The sequence below is a fragment of the Herpailurus yagouaroundi genome, unplaced genomic scaffold (genome assembly GCF_014898765.1).
Source record: "Herpailurus yagouaroundi ecotype Mexico unplaced genomic scaffold, PumYag 198, whole genome shotgun sequence".
Lineage (NCBI taxonomy): Eukaryota > Metazoa > Chordata > Mammalia > Carnivora > Felidae > Herpailurus > Herpailurus yagouaroundi.
The window spans coordinates 10117886-10139738 of NW_024412429.1; the positions used below are offsets into that span (position 1 = coordinate 10117886).

The 21853-nt window shown below is 42.6% G+C and overlaps 1 protein-coding gene across 2 annotated transcripts in view; it reads right to left on the reverse strand.

The window, feature by feature from the left end:
• SNX9 (sorting nexin 9) overlaps positions 1-21853 on the reverse strand; it is a 117328-nt gene that overhangs the window by 34642 nt on the left and 60833 nt on the right. For both annotated transcript variants that reach the window (XM_040448774.1, XM_040448775.1), the window contains exons 5-7: positions 7077-7242; positions 5380-5533; positions 1456-1540 (exon numbers count right to left, since the gene is read on the reverse strand). In XM_040448774.1, the coding sequence (XP_040304708.1) occupies positions 1456-1540; positions 5380-5533; positions 7077-7242 (405 nt within the window). The remainder of the gene's footprint in view (positions 1-1455; positions 1541-5379; positions 5534-7076; positions 7243-21853) is intronic.

Here is a 21853-nt window from a genome sequence, read left to right on the forward strand (position 1 = left end):
ATGACTCCTTGAGAGGGAGCTCAGATCCAGAAAACTCTCTGAAAGCTGTGGAGCAGGAGCCTCTGGGGAGTGTCTCTCAGTGACTGAGACCGAGAGAGGTAACTCCGATCGACTAGGGCCCAATATCCAGAGGCTTTTAATTTTCTTAGTGGGTAGAGTTGCTGTGCCTCAAAAGCAAAGAACCACATCTCTGCTTTCTCTCAGTTTTCTGAAGACTTGAAGGCATTTTTCCTCGGCTTCCCTTTTCATGCCAGGAGCCTGCCTGGGCAGGCCCGCCTACAGGGTTCAGGGGCCGTTTCTACCTATAACCTATGGGTCCCTCAGCTCCATTCCAACCCTTCTGGGCTTGTGATAAAGTCCCTTTTGAGGATCTGAGGGGCAGGGCCGTGGGCTCCAGTCCTGTGGAGTTTTAAATTTAACGAAAAAACAAAATAATGTATGTTCAGAAGTTACATAAAAAAAATCTGAAGAAAAAATTTAAAAATTAAAATAATCTCTAACCACTCAGAAGGTAATTACCCCAAATTTGCTTTGTGGGAAAGGGATAAAAGGGGCTCTTGCTTGCAGCCCTTCTTTCTCGAGTTTCTAGGATTTCAAGCTTTTCAAAGATGTAGGAACACAATAAAAATAAATCCAATGATCAGTTTTGCAGTTCTATCAAGTTTCCCAGGACCCAGAGATTATAGAATGAGACCAGGTGTTTCCACCTCCTATTGTTGGGCCTACGGTGATCACACCCAAGGCCCCCACTCCCACCTCCATCCCTGTCCTACAGTTACTAGGTCAAGTCCATAGGATCAAAAGACAGCCAGAATTCTCTTTTCCAGAAGTTAGATAATGCTTAGACAGAAAATCTATCAGCAGTCAACATTTGGGTGAAACCAGAGAGCCCGTGTCACATTATGTAATAATCAAGTTATTCTTTGAGAGAGATTCTTAATGGTGTCACCAACTCCCAGTTTTTATTTGCTAGCTCCTTATTGTGACCTGACAGCTGGTTTATTGGAAGAAAAAGCTAACTGTCACCAATGCAGTGGAAAGAACATTTTATTTTGATAATATGCTTGTATTTTGCCAGGGCAGAGACCTAAATATCTGGATTAGGATTTGTTAGCTAAATATATAGGGCTGGTAGAAAGACAGTATATAAAAGATACTTCAAGACACTTTGGAGAAAAAAAATTATTGAACAAAAATATGCTATAGGTGCTGCTGGTTCAATTACTAATAGTCTTAAAAGTAAAAATAAAATATACCTAAACAACATAATGACAGGCATTAATGTATGCTAAATATTTTTAGTATTCTTACAATACTAATACATATTGTCAGTTACCTGGAGCATTAGATGTGTTAAAAATACCTTCCAAAAGACTAATAACCCTCTAGGCTTTCAAGCATTATAAAAGAGCTTAATTAGAAACGAAGCAAGCAAACAAAAGTGAATGAACTTACAATGATAGGAATTTTCTCTTTGGGTTTTGCTAGTTGCTTGGCCAACAAATACTGTTCCATACCAGGTTTTGCAAATCCGGGAAATCTGATCATGAAGATAAATGCCCGTGAGTCTTACGTGTTTCCTGAGAGGAACTCTCCAACTCTTGTCCACATTTACTTAATACAACAGTTTTAACCTTGTTCTGTCTTTCAGATGTACCAGGACTAGGAAACTGTGGTAAATGAAACCTAATGTAATCAGATTGTTCAATGGCCAATTAGTCATTTAATTAAGCTTTATCTGGTCAGAGAACAGTTTGACTCCAGAAGGTGTGATATTTATGGGTACTCTATTTGCTTAACTGGATCTGAAACACTCTATCACCCCACAAAGAGTGAAGGGCAGCCTAGAAAAACGTCCCCCAGGGCACAGGAGGAGAAAGTACCGAGAACAGCCATCTGAGTTGAACACATGGGCCAGTGGCCACATGCCAGCATTTTTATATCCAAATTAAAGCTGCCTTTTGACATATTCCCTCAAGGAAGCCACAATTATCCCAAAGAAGCTGTCGCTGTCCATAAGTACTTGTGCCATTTCCTTTTGGATTATCTTCAGACCTGGTTTAGGGGACACAAAAGAAAACCGGTCTCCTTAGTAAAGAGACTCCACACACATTCTAAAATTGGAGAAACACTGGAATAAACATATAGCCATCCAAAGTGCTACTTTTTTTTTAAAGATTTGTTTTTATTTTTATTTTATTTTAAGAGGTTTCTTTCTTTTTTTTTTTTTAATGTTTATTTTTGAAAGGGGATGGGGAGGGGCAGAGAGATGGAGACAGCAGCGAGCCCGATGTGGGGCTCAAACTCACCAACTGTGAGATAGACATGGCCTGAGCTCAAGTTGGACACTTAACTGACTGAGCCACCCAGGCACCCCCCCCACCCCTCCCCCGCCCGCCAAAGTGCTAAAGAGGGCAAGATTAATTTGGGTTTCAGAAATGTTTTTAATAAGCAGGAAAAAAAGACCCTCAGAAAGCAAAATACCTATAATAGGAAAAGAAGTATTATTTCTATAAAAAACCAACTACATTACTTGTATTCCACTCAAATACCAAATTAAAGGCCAACATGCTGGTCTCAGGGGCCTGTCTTTTCCTTCATCTTCAAAGGACCTACCTCTATCCTCTTTTCCCTAAGACATCCTTTAAACATAGCTCATACAAGAGAGAACAAAGAGGGGTCTAGGAGCTGGATGGCCTTGGGTTCGAATTCCAACTCCAACAATTAAAAGCTATGTAACCTTTAGAGCTCCCGTCTCCTTGTGTGAAGAATGAGACCAATATGACCTGCCTTTTAAGACGATAAGGGAATTAAATGTAAGAGTTATATAAAGAGCCTCACAAATATACTCATAAATTAAAGTTATTTCTAACTATGCCATCATCTCTTTGAAAGTATTCCCTACAGCCTCTGGTACAGCTAGCTCTCTCTGTGCTTCTTCAACATTCTGAGCATACTTCTGCTATACAATTTATCACACTTAATTGCCATCATCCATTTACACATTATAGCCGACCGGAAGCACCTTGGAGAAGGTATTTGTATTTCCAGGACCCAGAGGAGTTGTGGGAAAAATACACTAAATACTTAATGAATTAATGGACTCATCTGGAATAGTTCTATTTAGAAAAATTTTTTTAAATGTTTATTTGTTTTTGACAGAGCACGAGTAGGGGAGGGGCAGAGAGAAAGAGAGACACAGAATCAGAAGTCAGCTCCAGGTTCCGAACCGTCAGCACAGAGCCTGACACAGAGCTCGAACTCATGGACCACAAGATCATGACCTGAGCTGAAGTTGGACGCTCAACCGACTGAGCCACCCAGGGGCCCCTGGAACGGTTTCATTAAAACAACCTATGCTTCCGCTAGAAAATACTGATGGAAAAATTGAGGAAGTCACAGAGTGGCAATTTCCTTGACTGTAAGCTTCTGGGTGCAGAGTCTCATTTCACACTTCCTTTGGTATTCTTAGGGATCACAGCAACACTCTAGGGCCGACTCACTTAATACTTACCGAACAGCAGTGCCATTTACTAATTCTCTGAGTGTTATCAAGATAGATTCTTATAATGCCCAAGTACACTTACATTTCTATTCTCCTTCTCTAGTGTAAGGTTCATGTTCCAGGACTGGAATACAGCTATCATATAAAATGGATTAACTCCTGAAAAATGCTAATACTTTAAAAAGTTTTACAACTGTTATAAGTGAGCCCTTCATACATGAGTCAAGTTAAATAAAAAAAACACACAGGATCTTAAACAGCTCTCAGCACCAGAGACAGAGAGAGAGAGAGAGGGAGGCCTCAGAGGTTCAGGTGCAAATGAGGACTCCTCTGATTTGGTTTCAACCTGAACTGAAATTTTAGAGCAGAGAGCATTTTAAATTAAAGCCATCCCCTTCACTTCAGAGATGAGGAAACGGAGGTTCAAACAGGTCACCTGTCTTCCCCAAGATCACTTGAAAGAGGGGAGCCAGGGCAAACAGAAACAGGGACCCGGGCATGAGACAGAACCTCACTGACTAGCCAGGCACACTTGGCCACACATTTGTTGTAGAGTTTGTGCTTCCTCACTGTCCAAGGGGGGCTTACATGGCAGCAAAACGGGTTTAAATGCACTTGTATTTAGGTTTAAAGAACAGACTAATTTATGTCACTGCGGACCACACTGAGAACTTCCTATTCCACCAAAGGAAACAGCACATAGTCAATACGAATGACTAAGGTTATTATGTGTGCAATGGAGCCTGAAAATACATACTGGAAGAAAGTGGAGAGAGAAGTAGGAAGAATGTGTGGCTAGAAGACAGCTCATTTAATCATCTGATGCTATTTAGATATACTAAGGGGAACCTGCACAACTCATATGCAGATCTAGACCTAGATCTTGACATCTAGAAATACAGCAAACATTATGTTTACAACCTTTTCCAGATACGGATTAACATTCCTTCCTAGCAGCTTTGAATCATGGACTTGGAGCATTGAGAAAAAGTGGTCGTAATTTTAGAAAAACCGTATTAAACACACTACTATAAGAAGAGTATTTGAAGATCCTTCTGGAAGTCAGAAATTCTGTCTCCTTCGAGCTACACTGTGAACTACAGACTTATCCAGAACTCTCCCCCAGGAAATCCCAGAGTGCTATGGCCGTATTCCCCCCCTTCCCAGATGCTTTCCTGTTAGGCACCGTGTCTACAAGTACTGTTCCAACACTTTTTTTTCTTCTTAAATCTAAGAGAAGTCTACATGAAAACAAAGCCTTGAAACGTATTAGGCAAGTAGTTGAGAGACTGAGGGATCGACTAGGATCCTGATTAGATCACTTGGCACCTGTGTGAGCTTGAACAGTTCCTTAACCTCTCTGGGCGTCAGTTTTTCCCACAGAAAAACAGAGATTACATGTACCACAGAGGGAGATGGGGGTCACACAGTGCGTACAAACCACGCTGCACAATGCCCAGCACACAGTAAGTGATCAACAAATGGTAAAACATTTAAAAGAGAGTTACTATTATTAATATGATTATATTTAGCTTTCCTGTGACATCAGCAATAAGAACTTAATGTGTCACAGAGCTGACAAAGATAAAAGATGGTATTTGGCAGATGGTTAAACACAACAACTATTTCACTTTACAGTGAATAAACTTATTTACGTATATATTTATAATATATATATGAATATAACATATACACATATAATGTATATATTTAAAGTGAATAAAATTTTTTTTTCTTTAAAGAAGCTAAAGCTGAGATCCAAATCACCACCCCACACTTCACCCCCTTTCAGATCGCTGAAAAGAGGAAAGCCTCCTTGGATCTCCTGTCTGTTTCCGCACAGTGTTCACGGTGCCAACACCCTTCACACCTACTTGTTAAGTGGCAGCTTCATAGAGGAGGAACCAGCCCGGCTGTTGCCTCGCTGAGCAGCCCCTGCCTCTGCTGACTCTGAATCCTTGAAGTAGGGGGCGGCCGCCTTGGGATCGTCCCAGTCTTCGTCCCAGTCATCGTCATCACCCGCGGTTGCTAGAGGTGGGCACAGAAGATCCCCAGGGAAGAAAAACAAAATACAAATGCAATGACTTAATTTTCTGAGAGTAACTATGGACCGGACCTACGTTAACCAATTAAAGAACAGGAGACAAGGGCGTAGCACAGGATTATAATGCAGACTGGAGCAAAGGCTCTAGTTAGGTTTAAAGCTCCAATTGTGGATTCTGCCTTTTAGTGCAAAGGACAAGTTAGAAACGAGGCTGTCCCTCCAAGTAACTTCAGACAGATGCAGACTGAGAGCGGCTCCGAGGTGTGTACCCAGGGCAAGGCCCACACACAGATAAATCTCGCCTTATAAACTTGCAAATAAGCATTGAATACCTTCTCAGTCACGAATACCGGGGAGTGTGGGGGAGGGGGGCGGGGGGGGGGGAATGACAGATCTTTGGAAAGAAATTAATATGAACGATAACACTGGGAAAGGGAGAGAGGAGCAGGGTGGGAGTGGAGGGGGAAGCGATGGAGAAGAAACAAGACAAAAGGGAAGTGGCAGTACCAGGAGCCTCATATCCTAACAGTGACCTCTGTCAGGCTTTCCCTTCCTTCCTGGTCCTAGTCTGGGCTTCTGTCTCCCACCCTGAGGGCCTCAGGTATCCTGGGATCTCTGCCCTAGCAGTGCCAATGGGAGAAGCCAAGAGACAAATGCCAAAACGAAAAAGAAAGGCACTGAATGCACCGGGAGGATCTGGGCCGAGTACAGAGCCAGGAGTTAGCTGTTGGGTCGCAGCCCGAGCCCGTGTCTCCCGCACCTGCCAACAGCCCAGCCCCGGCTGCCAGCAGGAGCCTGCCCGCCACCCCCGTGCTTCCTGCGCATGGGTTCCCTGCCACTAGCACATTCGTACTCCATGTGACGTGCTCAGACAGGGGCCGTAAAATAATGAGGGGCAGATCTCTTTTTATTTAATTTCAGAAAGACATAAATACCCTTTTTCTTAATTCCTGAATTGTTTCCCCTTCTATAAATTCCTCTTTTGCCTCTGTATTTCCATTAAGGCCTGGGAGTCAAATGAGTAGTTAAGGAAAAAGAAAACAGGCAAGTCAGAGGTTATAAACCAGCAGGTGACAAATTATACTCACTCTGTATATGCAGTTGTTTTGGCCCAAAGTTTTAAAGCAAATGTGTATCAGTTGCTGTGATTCTGGAGTGGGAAGATGCCATTAAAAAACTGAGATTTCCTGTCTCTCTGGGGGACCAGGAGCACGAGCTGGGTCTCCTGCAGTGGCAATCGAGCTAACGGCGATAGGAGGCATGCCCTTCCATCTCCAGCAGCCACTGGGCCATTCTGTTCTGCTTTACAAACCCTGCAAGCATTCGCGACTCCATGACAGATGACAAAGACGGAACTAAAGATTATAATTAACGACTACCCACATTTGGCTCCAGAAATCTAGGTTTGCTATTAGTGAGTATGAGCATTCGAGAGCGCTCCTTTGATTAAATTCTATTTTTAACTGGGATGCTCTCACTAGTCCCCTTACGGGTGGGCCCGATCACCAGCAGGGCCCTCTTCCTCACCTGGTCCTTGGTAGGCCTGGGGGTGACCAAAGGCAGTGTCCCAGTTATTGGAGGTGTTTCTTTGGGCCGCGGCCCCCTCTGGCTTGGCTCCCCAGCCATCTGTGCTGTCCCAGTTTCCAGATTTGGAAGAACTCCAGGCTGACCAGGGGTCATTGCCACTGCTGACCTGTTGTTAGGGGTAAAAAAAAAAAAAAGAGAAAGAATATTTATGACTTCTTGAAAACATTACTCAATTCAGTAGGAGTTACATAATAATGAATACAACAGGGGTGCTGAAAAAGTTGACATAAATTTAAAACAATTTTAAAGAAATAAATTCAAATAATAATTTACATTTATTTTTAATGTTTATTTATTTTTGAGAGAGAGACAGAGTGCAAGTGGGGGAGGGGCAAACAGAGAAGGAGACACAGAATCCGAAGCAGGCTCCAGGCTCCGAGCTGTCAGCACAGAGCCTGACGCAGGGCACAAACCCATGAACCGCGAGATCATGACGTGAGCTGAAATTGGACACTTCACTGACTGAGCCACCCAGGTGCCCCTAAATAATACATTTTACATTTAAATAGATGAGGAAAACACAAAAAGCAGCATCAACCTTTTTTTTTTTTTTTTTTTTTTTTGATGTTAACCTTTTGCCATATTTGCTTAAGAACTTGACAACCAGGAACAAGGAACTATGAGACACAGCAGCTGTCTACTCCCCTTCTTCCTTCCCTGTCCCTCCTGCCCCATTCGCCCCCCCCCCCCCCCCCCAGCAACTACCTTTCTGAATGTGTATTCAGTGTATTCATTTCTGCCCACGGTTTTATACTTCCACTACTTACTAATTACATTGTAAATAACTTATGTTTTAAAAACTGACCTACACAACATTGTACGTATCTCTTTGTAGGTTCTTTTTTTTCCCCCACTTAAATCATGTTTTTGAGATTATACAAGCTGATGAGGTTCTGTTTTACTCACGTTAGCAATTTTAGAGCAAATCTGTTGTATTTTTGACTAGGTTTTTATTTTTATTTGAAAAAGCAATACCTTCCCAGTAAAAAAACAAACAAACAAAAAACCTTAAAAAGAATAAAAGGATATGCAATTTAATAAATATACCTGCCACTTAAGCTGCCATTCTTTCTGGACAACTATTACTAATCAGTTCCTTATGGATACTTAATCAAATATCCCACCCACAGAGATCCTTTTTGTTTTTAAAATTTTTTTAAAGTTTATTCATTTTTGAGAGAGAGAGAGACAGAGTGTGAGCAGGGGAGGGGTAGAGATAGAGAGAGACAGACAGACAGACAGACAGACAGAATCCAAAGCAGGCTCCAGGTTCCGAGCGGTCAGCACAGAGCCCGACACGGAGCTCGAACTCACGAACCGTGAGATGATGACCTGAGCTGAAGTCGGACGCTTAACCGACTGAGCCACCCAGGCATCTCTCCTTTTTGTTCTTAAGCATACAAGTGGGCCCAAATGATACTTTGTGTTCTGTACTTGTGTTTGTCTCCTTCATTTAATGGCCTGAAACGTTCTCCGAGGTCCATCAGCACGAATGGGTGACGTGGCTCTTCTACGCAGCTCCAGGAAGTTCCGCTGCAGTTTTCTCCCAGTTGAACCGGCATATGCTGATGCTCACATATTGTACTTTCAGTGTTCAGCTACTGCAAACAACCCCGCCATGCACATGCTTGTACATCTTTTCCCGTGTGTCCCATACGTCTCTGTGAAATTCCCAGAAGATTAATTTCTGGGCTAATGAATGTGCTTCTTCAGCTGACAGACTGTGTCAAATTCTTTCCCAAAGAGATCGTACAGTTATGTTCCTCTGTTCCTAACTTGCTGATGGGTTCTGCCTTGCATAACAGGGGGCTACCATGCTCCAAAATTATTTTTAAACTTTGTTTTTTCCTGTATTCTCTTTAAGTAATTTTATAGTTCAATTATTAATAGCATATACTTTGGAACAGGCAACGCATGGCACCTGATCTCAGGGAGTATTACAGTAAGAGAATGGCGGCCCATCTCCCACACGGCCCCATCCGCTCGGGGCAGCCACAGTGCCGTGCGTTTTATTTCCTTGGTTTAGACCTTTTAAATCTTCGACTTGGAATTTACTTTGATGGAGGAAATAATATAGGAATCTGACTTAATTTTATCTTTTAAAAAAAATTTTTTTAATGTTTGTTTATTTTTGAGAGAGAGAGAGAGAGCGAGAGCGAGAGCGAGCATGAGTGGGGGAGGGACAGAGAGAGAGAGGGAGACACAGAATCCGAAGCAGCCTCCAGGCTCTGAGCTGGCAGCACAGAGCCCGACACGGGGCTCGAACTCACACACTGCGAGATCACGACCTGAGTCGAAGTCGGACGCTCAACCGACTGAGCCACCCAGGCGCAACTGACTTAATTTTATCTTGTAGTCAGTCTGTTGGTCTGATACCATTTAATGAAAAATCCAACTTCCCCCCACTGATTTGAAATGTCACCTTTATCACATCCTGGACTTGGACCTATCTCTGGGCTCCCTCTTGTACCCTGGGAGTCCATCTGTACAAGTACCAAGTGACCTGGGAGCCCACCAGATAGAAAACCACTCGTACTTTATCATAAATCTTTTATTTTTACACACGAACTTTAGCATCAGCTTAATGTTTTAAAACTAAAACAATCTAAACTTTTGCATCAGGATGTAAAGTTTTGAAAAACATGTTGATTTTCATTTGAATCACCTTAAACTTACAAATAAATTCAGGGAAAACAGTGCCTTAAAAAAAATAACTTCAGTATTGAATCTGTTTATCTAGGAACATGGAATAGGAAATTTTCACTTTCCTTGAATCTTTTTTCTCACATAAAAAAAATTGGTGTTAAAAAAAAAAAAAAGAAAGAAAGAGAGGGGGATTTGCAAGAAAGTTACCCTAACTGTGTAATATACCTAATATTCTAGAATACTACTCTGGTTGGCCTTTTTTAAATTCTCTACTGACAGGGGGTGGGGGAGGGTGTGGAGAATAACTGCCCGCCAACACACCAGAAGCATTCTAAAAAATGGAGTGTATGTTTTACATGCAGAAATACGATTCCATTCAAACACCTCCTATACTTTCAAGAAAAAAACACAAAGTTACTAGTGGTTTTGTTCTAAGTCAAATATTAACAGCAGAAAGACATTTCATCCATACACCTGTGAATACACAGCTTCCATGGGGATACTCAAGAGCCACTCTAGTGGATTCTGTAAATGAAGGCAGTCATGCTAAAGGGCCCGACAAGCAGACTTCATTTAAGAGAACCCCTTCCTCCCATGGTTTGAAGGGAGGGTGTTCTAGTAGGCCATATATACTCTGTGCCCTCTAAACTCTAAACTATGAGGTTTTATTTTCAGAAATAAGAACTTCAAAAAGTACAGAAAGCTTGGATAGTCAGATGGCAGTAAGTACAGGCATTTATTTGTTTAATATCTCTATCAGTTCCTGAATGGGTAGGCCCCACCGTGGAATGACAGGCCAAGGGCAGCATGGTCAGGGGCATTGGTTCTGGTCAGGCTGCCGGGCTGAAATTCTGCCTCTACCTCTTTCCAGCCAGGAAACCTCAGGCTAGAATTTGAAACCAGGCAGGTGGCCTCAGATTCAGAAAGACTGATGGCAACTACATGAAGTGAACTGAAAAGAAACAGAGGGTTACAAAGTAGGACAGCAAGTGCGAGAGCTCAGCTTTGCCATGACCCTGAGACTGTAACGATAGCGAAGAAAGATTTTCATCAACAGTGAGGCAACAATCAGATGTGAACTGTTCAGAGCAAGCATCCTAAAAAAAAGACAGTTCTTTTTAGAACTACTTTGTTTAAATAAAAACACTAATTCGAAAAGATACAGGCACCCTTATGTTCAGTGCAGCATTATTTGCAATAGCTGAGATACGGAAGCATCCCAAGTGTCCATCAACTGATGAATGGATAAAAGAACACACACACACACACACACGAGAATATTATTCAGCCATAAAAAAGAATGATCTTGCCATCTGAACAACATGGATGGACCTAGAAAGTATAATGCCAAGTGAGATAAGTCAGTCAGAGAAAGACAAATACTGTATGAATTTACTCATATGTGGAATTTAAGGGAACAAAAACAACAAAAAAAACAATGAACAGAGGGGGAAAAAATCAAACAAAAAAACAGACTCCGAAGTACAAAGAACTGATCATCACCAGAGGGGGGGGGGGGGGGGGGGGGGGAGGATGGGTGCAGGAGGTAAAGGGGATCAAGAGGTCACTTACGATGAGCACTGGAAACATACAGAATTGCTGAATCATTATACTGTACACCCGACACTAAAACAACACTTTACGCTAATTACGCTTTCATTAAAAAACAAATCAATGAAATGTTTAAAAAGTTTAATCATGGCCAAAATATATAAAACTACTTTGTGTATAAACTGCTTGGAGTAATCTATCATTTGGTTCCATATGATGATCTTAGCTCCTACCTGTGTTGTGAAATCCTTGTCGGCAAATCTAGTAACTGTTTAGCTTTGTTCTCTGTTATTTTTCCTGACATTCCCTCTTCCTGTTTCAAGGTGACTCCTGCTGATAAATCTTTCAAAACCTGGCCCGCTGGAAATCTTTCCAGCTTCAATCACGGACTTCTCTGTCTCTCAGATGACCGGTACTGACCGCCAGGCTCCTCCTCTAATACCACACAGTCTGCCTCTATCTTTCTCTGAACCCACCTTCCCACGCTTTGTCCTCTGACGTCTCTGCTTTCAATCGCCAACACCCCTTGGGTCCCCCAACCACAGGCATTTGGCCAAACAACCCATCCTGCTCCTGACCCGAGGTTTCAAACCTTCTGCCTCTTCTCTTTCTTCCTGCCTTCCTTCCCTCTCTCCTGCGTGGCAAGGTCTTTATCCTCTTCCTCCCCTGCTTTTTTTTTTTTTTTATGAATATTATACCTATTAATCCTAATGACAAGTATTAGTATTCCCAGTATACGGACGAAGATGCAACAGTGAGGCTTCTGTGACAGCAAGAGTGTTTTGTCTCCTGAGACAGAAATGTGTATCATATCCAAGACTCTTCTATTAGATATGCCTTGGAGACTGATTTTTTTTTTTAATATGAAATTTATTGTCAAACTGGTTTCCATACAACACCCAGTGCTCATCCCAACAGGTGCCCTCCTCAATGCCCACCACCCACTTTCCCCTCTCCCCCAACCCCATCAACCCTCAGTTTGTTCTCTGTGTTTAAGAGTCTCTTATGGTTTGCCTTCCTCCCTCTCCGGAACTCTTTTTTTTCCCCTTCCCTTCTCCCATGGTCTTCTGTTAAGTTTCTCAAGATCTACATATGAATGAAAACATATGGTATCTGTCTTTCTCTGACTGACTTATTTCACTTAGCATAATACTCTCTAGTTCCATCCACGTTGCTGCAAATGGCAGGATTTCATTCTTCCTCATTGCCAAGTAGTATTCCATTGTATATATAAACCACAACTTCTTTATCCATTCATCAGTTGATGAACATGTAAGCGCTTTCCATAATTTGGCTACTGTTGAAAGTGCTGCTATAAACATTGGGGTACAAGTGCCCCTATGCATCAGCACTCCTGTATCCCTTGGGTCAATTCCTAGCAGTGCTATTGCTGGGTCATACCTCCCCTGCTCTTTATGGTACCAAACACCTCCCGACTCCGTCAACCACAAGATTAAGAACCCCTCATTAGTTCTCTCTGCCCAGGGAGTAAATTCCAAGCTCTTTAGTCTGTCAGTCAGGACTTAACTTTTCCTTGGTCGCAACCCCATTCTCATTACTCACCACTGACCTGCTTTATGCTTCGACCTTCAGGTTCCCAAGCTTCCCTGCACTCTCGCCTCCGCTCATGCTATACTCTCTATCTGCATACAAAGCCTTCTTCCTCAGCTTCCCAAATTATGTCAAAGTCCTGGCCCATGTACGACCCCGGCTTCAGAGCCTGCTGGCCTCACATTCTACCAAAGTCAGTCTTCTACTGGAGTTATTTCATATCAGTTGCTCACTCCCTGTAGTAATTCATGGGCATAATGCCTTTTTTTTAAAAAATGTTTTTTAATGTATTTTATTTTGAGACAGACAGCACAAGCAGTGGAGGGGCAGAGAGAGACAGGGAGGGAGGGAGGGAGGGAGGGAGGGAGGGAGGGAGAGAGAGAGAGAGAGAGAGAGAGAGAGAGAGAGAGAGACTCCCAAGTAGGCTCTGCACTGTCAGCACAAAGCCCCACTAGGACCTCTATCTAATGAACCTTGAGATCATGACTTGAGCCGGAATCAGGAGTCGGACGTTTAACCAACTGAGCCACCCATATCCCAAGGCCTGTCTTTAAAAAACAAAAACAAAAACAAAAACATTTCCCCCAAAAGATTCTCAAAATGTCTTACATAAAGTGGCAAAAACTCACAAAAAATTTTTTTTTAACTTAAAGTGGTTAATATGGTTTTTTTTAATGCTTTTGTCACTGGCTTTTCAAAAAATACATGACGTTCTTGATCATTTGTAGCAAATACATATTATTCTTGGCAGACACCTAATCTTCACAACGTTATCATTTTTTTTTTTCACAAAGAAGGAAATCAGATTTCCCTTATGTTCAGTGACTTCAGTCTTTTCAAGGAAAACAACCTGCTGTGGTTGATCACAGGATGAATAATTCTCAGCACGTGACACTACCATACTCTTAAAATAGCAACGCCTTCCGAGTTATAAATGCAGTTATCAGCCCACTGCAGAAAAGTTGGAAGACAGACAGGCATAGGTGGACAAAGGGGTGGGCACGTGTGTTTGATAAAGCAAGAATAGTAAAATGTTAATGGTAAAATCTAAAAGGTGAAAACATGATTATTCACTATGAAATTCATTTAACTTTTCTATGCGTGAACTTTTAACAAAACGCTGGAAAATCCAGCACACAAAATTTGTTCACATAATCATTCTGCCTTCTGAGTTCCAGTAGGGTGTATGCAGGGGATCCAGAGAAGGGCTGTGTCCCTCAGGGCCACCAGTGATCTCCTGTTGCCTATAAACATGGGGCCTGGCATGTAGTAAGTTCTCAATAAATTATTTGTTAATTAGCACGCTCCCAAAGCATGTTTGCCTGAATCTCTATCATGAACACATTTTAATCTGCCTTGCACTAGAACTGGCTGATATGTCTGATGCTCTCCCAACCCCCACTCCAATGAAATTAAAATGCTTCTTATGGGGGCACCTGGGTGGCGCAGTCGGTTAAGCGTCCGACTTCAGCCAGGTCACGATCTCGCGGTCCGTGAGTTCGAGCCCCGCGTCGGGCTCTGGGCTGATGGCTCGGAGCCTGGAGCCTGCTTCCGATTCTGTGTCTCCCTCTCTCTCTGCCCCTCCCCCGTTCATGCTCTGTCTCTCTCTGTCCCAAAAATAAATAAACATTGAAAAAAAAATTAAAATGAAAGAAAAATTTAAAAAAAAAATGCTTCTTATGGCCAGGAGCAATGTACTCAACATATTTGCTGATCTAAATTTAACAGGTACCTTATCCTCATAAGACAAGTAGAGAAATCCATTTATATTGGCCTTATGTCATGAGACATTTAAATGTATCCACTGGAAGGTTAGGTAAGTTTCTTAAGAAAGCAGACTGGCTTGTAGCTGACAGAGTCAGAAGGACCATAAAATGGAGTCACAACGGCCAGGCACGGGTGAGTAGTGACGGGCGTTCAGGATGTGATCACCAGAGGAAAGCGGGGCATCTTCCAAATAAATAATATAGGGTAAAAAGGGGCAAGGATAAGAATACTGGTTTTTGTTTTAACGTTTATTTATTTTGAGAGAGACAGAGCACAAATGGGGTAGGGGCAGAGAGAGACAGAGACAGAATCTGAAGCAGGCTGCAGGCTCCGAGCTGTCAGCACAGAGCCTGGTGCGCAGCTTGAATTCATGAGCTGTGAGATCATGACCTGAGCTGAAGTCAGAAGACCAACTGACTGAGCCACCCGGGTGCCCCAATACTGGTCCATTTAAGGGAGTTTTAAATCCCTTAATGAAACTGTAGGAATCTATTTCTTGTGGGTATAGCAGTTAAGATCTTAAGCTTTGAGAGCTGTCTAGGTTTGAAGCCCAGCTTTACCACGTACTAGCCGTATGAACTTGGGCAACTTACATGATCTCTCTTTGTTTCCATGCTTATACAATAGATATAATAACATGAACTTCATCACGGGGGCTTTGAAAGGATTCAATGAAACGATGCACACAGAGCACATAACACAAAACCTGGTCCATGGTATGCGCTCAGTAGAGGTTACCTTATTACATGGCAGCTCAGCTAGAATATATAGAAAAGAATGAAGACTGGCAATTCGCTGAGTAAACGCCATGTGAATGGTTCACCTGTTAGCATGCGCTTTAGAGGAAAAGATGGGAAGTTGCATTTCCAATGGTTTCATTGCCAGATCGTGCCTCAGGGGCACATCCCCTCAGAGGGGATAACAGCCACTTAAGGTATTTTCTATTCTCACTATTGATCCGTTGGCTTCAGGTACATAAATGAAAGAGGAAGAAGACAAACCGTTCACCAAAAAGTTCAACAGCAGCTCTTAATTCTTGGGGTGCTCGGCACAAACATTTTCTGGGTGCTAGATGCCACAGCCTTCCAAGTCCAACCCCTCCTGGAACAAACAACCTGGCCACGAAGACGTGGCTTAATGACCCTGCGGCCTCTGACTTTTTTGCCTCCAATCCCAATAACCCCCGACCGCAGGCATTTGGCCAAAACAACCCGTTCTGCTCCTGAGCCAAGGCTTCAAACGCAGGGCTGCCTCTTCCTTCCTTTCTTCTGGCTTTCCTCCTTCTCTCCCTCTGCGGGGCAAGGTCTTCATCCTCTTCCTTGTCCACCTTTATGGTACCAAACCCCCCCTAACGCCGCCAACCACGTGACTGAGAACCCCTCACTGGCGCTTGCTGCCCCTGGAATAGATCATCGGTCAAGTCTCAGTGACCAGCTGTCCTAGGGGCACAGCCCCGCTGCTCTTCCTGTTCCCACCTAGCCCACGCCCTACGTCTCCATGCCCCAAGACGGCCCTCGGTGAGATACTTCACCTACAACCATCGCCTCACCTGGGGAAAAGGGTTACGTCATGAGGTTTTAAATGTTTATTTCCTCTTGCATTCAAGTTTGAATTTTACCTTATTTATGGTAGGAGAAGGAGAAGATGAAGAAGGTGGTGACTGGCTGAGACTTTCAATACAACCAATCTGAGCCAAAATATCCACCTTAAAACAAAAGAAGTGCTCAGTAAACGGGGCAAAGAAAGAGCACACCCAAGCTTCTAACTAGAAACAGCAAATTCATGGCAAGGCTAAGTTCACCAGAAAATTCTAGCATGCTGCTCATTCCCAGACATTCCATGCAAAAAAGCAAAGCCCCAACTGTGTATTAGTGGGTTGTCTTCAGTGCATATTCTAGAGACTGTTGTCCTATCGCGGTATTACTAAAGCACTAAAAATAAGCAGAAGCAGCACAGAAGGAACGGAACAAATAGCATGCGGGTCATACAGCTGACGAGAAAAACCCCAGAGGAAATGCAAAGTCAAGCTGTTAAAAACGTCAAGATGCCGAGCCAGTGCTTTCAAAGCCACCAGACACGTGAGATGAGCGAAGCCACCCGGCTGACAACCAAGGAACTGCAGAGTCACGATGGAACCCAGCAAGCCCAGGTGAGAGCACAGAACCCTTGAACGCAGGAGCAAAGGTCTCCGGTGCGCGCTCCTGGCTCAGTACGCAGCGTCGTTGTGGGAACACATAACAGATCCGCTCCCATGAAGCTACTCGACGCCCAAACTGGCATCGTTGTCAAGAGGACAACTGCGGAGCCCAGTGTCCAGGCTTTGAGCCCACTGTGCAACTATCCAGTAGGGAAGTCATTACCAGAACGTTCACGTGGTGCTACGAGAATGCACTTTTCACTCTCCAGGTAGGACTCTCTTGTTAAGTAAGTGGTGGTATTATCTCCATTTTATAGATACAGATAAACTTGACTTTGGAAATCAATTAATACAAAGGAGGCCATCAAGATGATCCAGTTTTCCACTTAAAACTAAAACTATTTAAAAAATACAAAATATATGAAGCGGTTTTCCAATCATTGGGCATCGGACAATAAAGGACCTGATCCTGCCTAGAGAGACTTTCTAAGCCACGGATTAGGGATGAAGAACCCACACAAAGACCAGTGGTCTCTGTGAATTGAGAAGACAGAACTGGCAGCCTGGAGCGGAGGGCCAAAGAAGAAAAGAGCTGCACAGAGAACCATCTGCGGACCTGGGCCCTGGGCTCATACTAGGCAGCGGACCACACGCAAGGATGAAGTGTCAATCTCTCGCATCAGATGGTTCTCGCCGGCCAGAGTGGAAAACCTCACGAGTCACAGGGCATCGGGTACACTACTAAGAAGGGTTTGCCTCAGTGGACAGGCAAAAACACCCCTAGATTAAACATTGCTCTGGTCCCACTTCAAAAAGCTTAAAAATAATGTGACAGGATTAAACTATTTCTAAATAACTTAACTGTATACCAGAACAAGACCCAAAAATATTTATGGGAATACAAAAATATCCAGCATATAACAAGGTGAAAATCACAAGGTCTGGCTTCCAATAAAAAAAAAAATCACCAGGCATGAAAAGCAGCAGAAAAATATGAACCATAGATAAGAGAAAGACCAATCAATCAAAGCTGACCCAGTAATGACATAGATAACAGAACTGGCAATATTTAAGGGCAAGAAAGCTTCCAGATATCGATGAGCTAGAGGAAACATTTTGAACGGGCTTCCAAGGGGTGACAGCTATAAGCCTAAAAAAGAAAAACCCACTCTGGTGGAAATACATTGAATCAATGTAAACCGCTGGGTCCACAACAATACCAAAAATAAATAAATAAATAAAGATGGGAAAACTCATTCGTCACTACTTGAGGCAGCTATTAAAACAACTTCTTACCTGGAAAACTGGGAGTTAAAGGGAAGGAACTAGATATCTATACCTAATTCCAGCAGAAATTGTTTCCCAAGGTAGCTAACTAGCTCCAACTGGTAAAGGAAAAGAGCTATTTTACGGAAGAAAGCCACCTCTCACAGTGTGGGAGAAACAGCCTGACTGATTCAGGCAAGGCTTATCATTGGTGGTAAACAAATAGGAGAATGGTTACCAGCACTGAATTAATACCAGACAGATGACCTTCTGGTCACAAGGAAACAATATAACTAGACAGTGGAAGCACAAGACTGTCATCAACTCGACCCAAGGTCATTGTGATCAATGACCAGACACTACGTCTTCTGATGCGATATAGCATGAATATAGGATATCCCTAGGGTATATTCTTGTCTCAAATGTTCAGTTTGAATCCACTGAGCCTTTAGGTACAACTTCCAATTTGTAAGAAGTACAGAGGATAGAGGAACAACTTGAAGGACACCAAAGGAACAATGTGACAAATCCAAAAGACTGGAATTCTACAGTAAAACAAAGTCAGAATAAAAAAGTAGGGATTGTGCTGGAAAGAAAGGACACATGTGAGGGACATAATGGACATAACCAGACATAACGCTTGGTCCTACACTGAACACCAGTTCATAAACGAGCTGTAAAGGACATTCTGGGGGCTGCTGGGAAAATTAAAAGTGGTCTGGATATTATGGCCGATGAAAATTTACTGAAAAGGAAAGGATCGTCAACCTTTAAAAGGTTACAAACAGCAGGTACTCAATGTGTCTCATCCAGGTAAGCACGTGGGTAACCATGCTCACGCAGGGAAAATAAGCTATGCACCAAGGTGTAAACGGTAGTCATGCATGGCGTGGATGTGACGTTTTTCTTTTTGCTAGCCTGAATTTTCCAATTCTCTACAGTGTTTATGTACTGCTTCTATAATGATAAAAGGTTATTTTTAAAAAACTATTTTTAAAGAAAATAAAAACACTAGTCTGCAACCACTGACCGCAAAATGAGAAGTTCTGGTTTTGTTGTATTTTGCTGTATTTTCTTCTATATGACATCTTGAGGGGACCTGGACCAGTAAGAAGAAAACTCCTACTTCTGACAATAGGGCAAGGACTTGTGTGGGTGCTGAGATCTGACTCATTCACTGGTCTCCCAGTAAGCAGACAAGATGTGGTGTGAGAAGGACAACCTTCACTGCACACATCACAACAGCATCCATATGGGAGCAGCAGGGACAAGATGCAGAGAAGGGCAATGATGCCACTGTTTCTGTGTCCTCTGAAACTAGGTTGGATACTGAGAGTGATTTAGGTCTGAGGATTAATGAAAAAGAGAACATGTCTTTCATTAAGGTTGCTTTTTTTTTTTTGCATTTTTATAGTATTCATTTATTAGTTTCTTAATGATAATTTGAAATAATTTGAGAAAAATAAACTGTAGCATTTTGTAAATATAAAAATTAAGTGATATACTCCCAGTTGGTAATTGTAGGTTTGTAGTTTCTTTTTTTTTTTTTATTTAACTTTATTTTTTATTTATTTATTTTTTAATTTTTTTTTTTCAACATTTATTTATTTTTGGGACAGAGAGAGACAGAGCATGAACGGGGGAGGGGCAGAGAGAGAGGGAGACACAGAATCAGAAACAGGCTCCAGGCTCTGAGCCATCAGCCCAGAGCCCGACGCGGGGCTCGAACTCACGGAGCGCGAGATCGTGACCTGGCTGAAGTCGGACGCTTAACCGACTGCGCCACCCGGGCGCCCCTATTTTTTATTTTTTAAAATTTACATCCAAATTAGTTAGTATATAGTGAGGCAGTGATTTCAGTAGATTCCTTAATGCCCCTTACCCATTTAGCTCATTAAGGTTGCTTTCTATCTGGCTCTCTACCAAACCAGCAAACAAGAGTACAAAGGACATACGATGGCTCGACAGAAGTCAATTCATGGTCACCGCTCTGGCTGCCCACCTGGTTCCTTACAGGAGACGCTCAATCAATACAGGTCAGAGTAGACCACTCAGTCTGAGAAGCCTGCCAGGTAAGAGGAGTCCTGAATCACGGGCTCACTGCCCTTCTTGTTGTTACCTTGGAGCAGAGACAGTGGAAGCATTCCAGGGCTCCCGTAGCACCACACACGGGATTTCTCGCTGTGCCTCCCTCACATGCTCACACACTCTGTTGTCAGCTGGCCTACCCTGCCCTAACTTATCATTCCACTCTCCCCTCATACATGGTCTCCTGCTTGGAAGGGAAGATGGAAGGAAGGAATTTTGTAACTAGAAACGTCCAGGGCAAGACTTTGTCCAGGGATAAGGAACAAAAATGAAAAGAAAGTTGCCTGCTCTGTGAAGGTTGAGGCTTATTATAGTTTTTCTTCTTTCGTTTTTGTAACTCATCTGCTTGACCAAGGTACTAAAGTCTTTACCTGACATTTTCTCCTTCATCAGATTGTAATGACCGTGTGCCAACTGTGTCAGGAAAAGGGAACAGAAAGCAAAGACTGTGATTTCTACACCCAAGAACATTTCAATAGTTTCTGACAACAATTTAACTCTTTTTCTCAAAAGAACCTACAGGAGGTACAAAATCTCTTATGTAAAGAGCCTAGCCATTTCTACTTGGAATGTTTAAGAATTTGAAAAATTTCCTGTTTTCTTGTTTATAGATCTTTTGCTCAGAGGAAATTACCTAATTGTAATTCATCTAATTCAGATAAACCTCGACTAACTTCACAAAACCACTGGTCAGAATGTAAAACTTGTACCTTCTTTTAAGAATGAGTCTAGATCACAAGAACCGATGAAATCCATTTGCACTAACTGCAAATGACCCAAAAAGTACAACTGGTTTAACAAGCCCTTTGTTAATTCATATTCTGAACCCACAGATGTCAATTCCAGATATTTATTTTTTAAATACAGAATGTTAAAACAGTACAATTCACATTAAGAAATGGGGACATCTGGGGGGTGCCTGAGTGGCTCGGTCGGTTAAGCATCTGACCCTTGATTTCAGCTCTGGTCATAATCTCACGGTTCGTGAAGTTGAGCCCCACATGGGGCTCTATGCTGACAGTGCAGAGAGAGATTCTCTCTCTCCCTCTCTCTGCCTCCCCTGCTTGTGCTCGCTTGCTCTCTCTCAAAATAAATAAAACATTAAAAAAAAAAAAAACCACACACACACACACAAAAGAAATGGGGATATTTGTACTAGTTTAGAGAGTTTACTTACTTCGTCAGCACAAAGTCTTAAGTAATATCGGTAGCTTTATGTCCCAAATAGGATGAGGCTACGAGTAACCTCCAGATGGATCTAACAAAAGTCCATGCAGGACAGGCTTAGGGACACTTGTGATGATGGGCCGTGCTAGAACAATGCTCACTGGCCCTTCACCAGAGCTGTTTTAAGGTAAAAAACAAAACGAAACAAACCCTTTGCTTCTGTCATTTGTTTCCTATTAGACGAAAGCAAACAACGACAAACCACCCTAAACAATGAATTTCATAGCATGTACTTTTTTTTTAAGCATTTTATTTTGATTTTTTTAGCGTTTATTTATGAGAGAGAGAGAGAGAGAGAGAGAGGGAGAGAGAGAGAGAGAAACAAGCAGGAGAGGGGTAGAGAGAGCAGGAGAGAGAGAGTCCCAAGCAAGCTCCATGCTCAGCATGGAGCCAGACGTGGGGCTCGGTCTCATGAACCATGAGATCATGATCTAAGCTGAAACCAAGAGTCAGATGCTTACGTGACTGAGCCACTCAGGCGCCC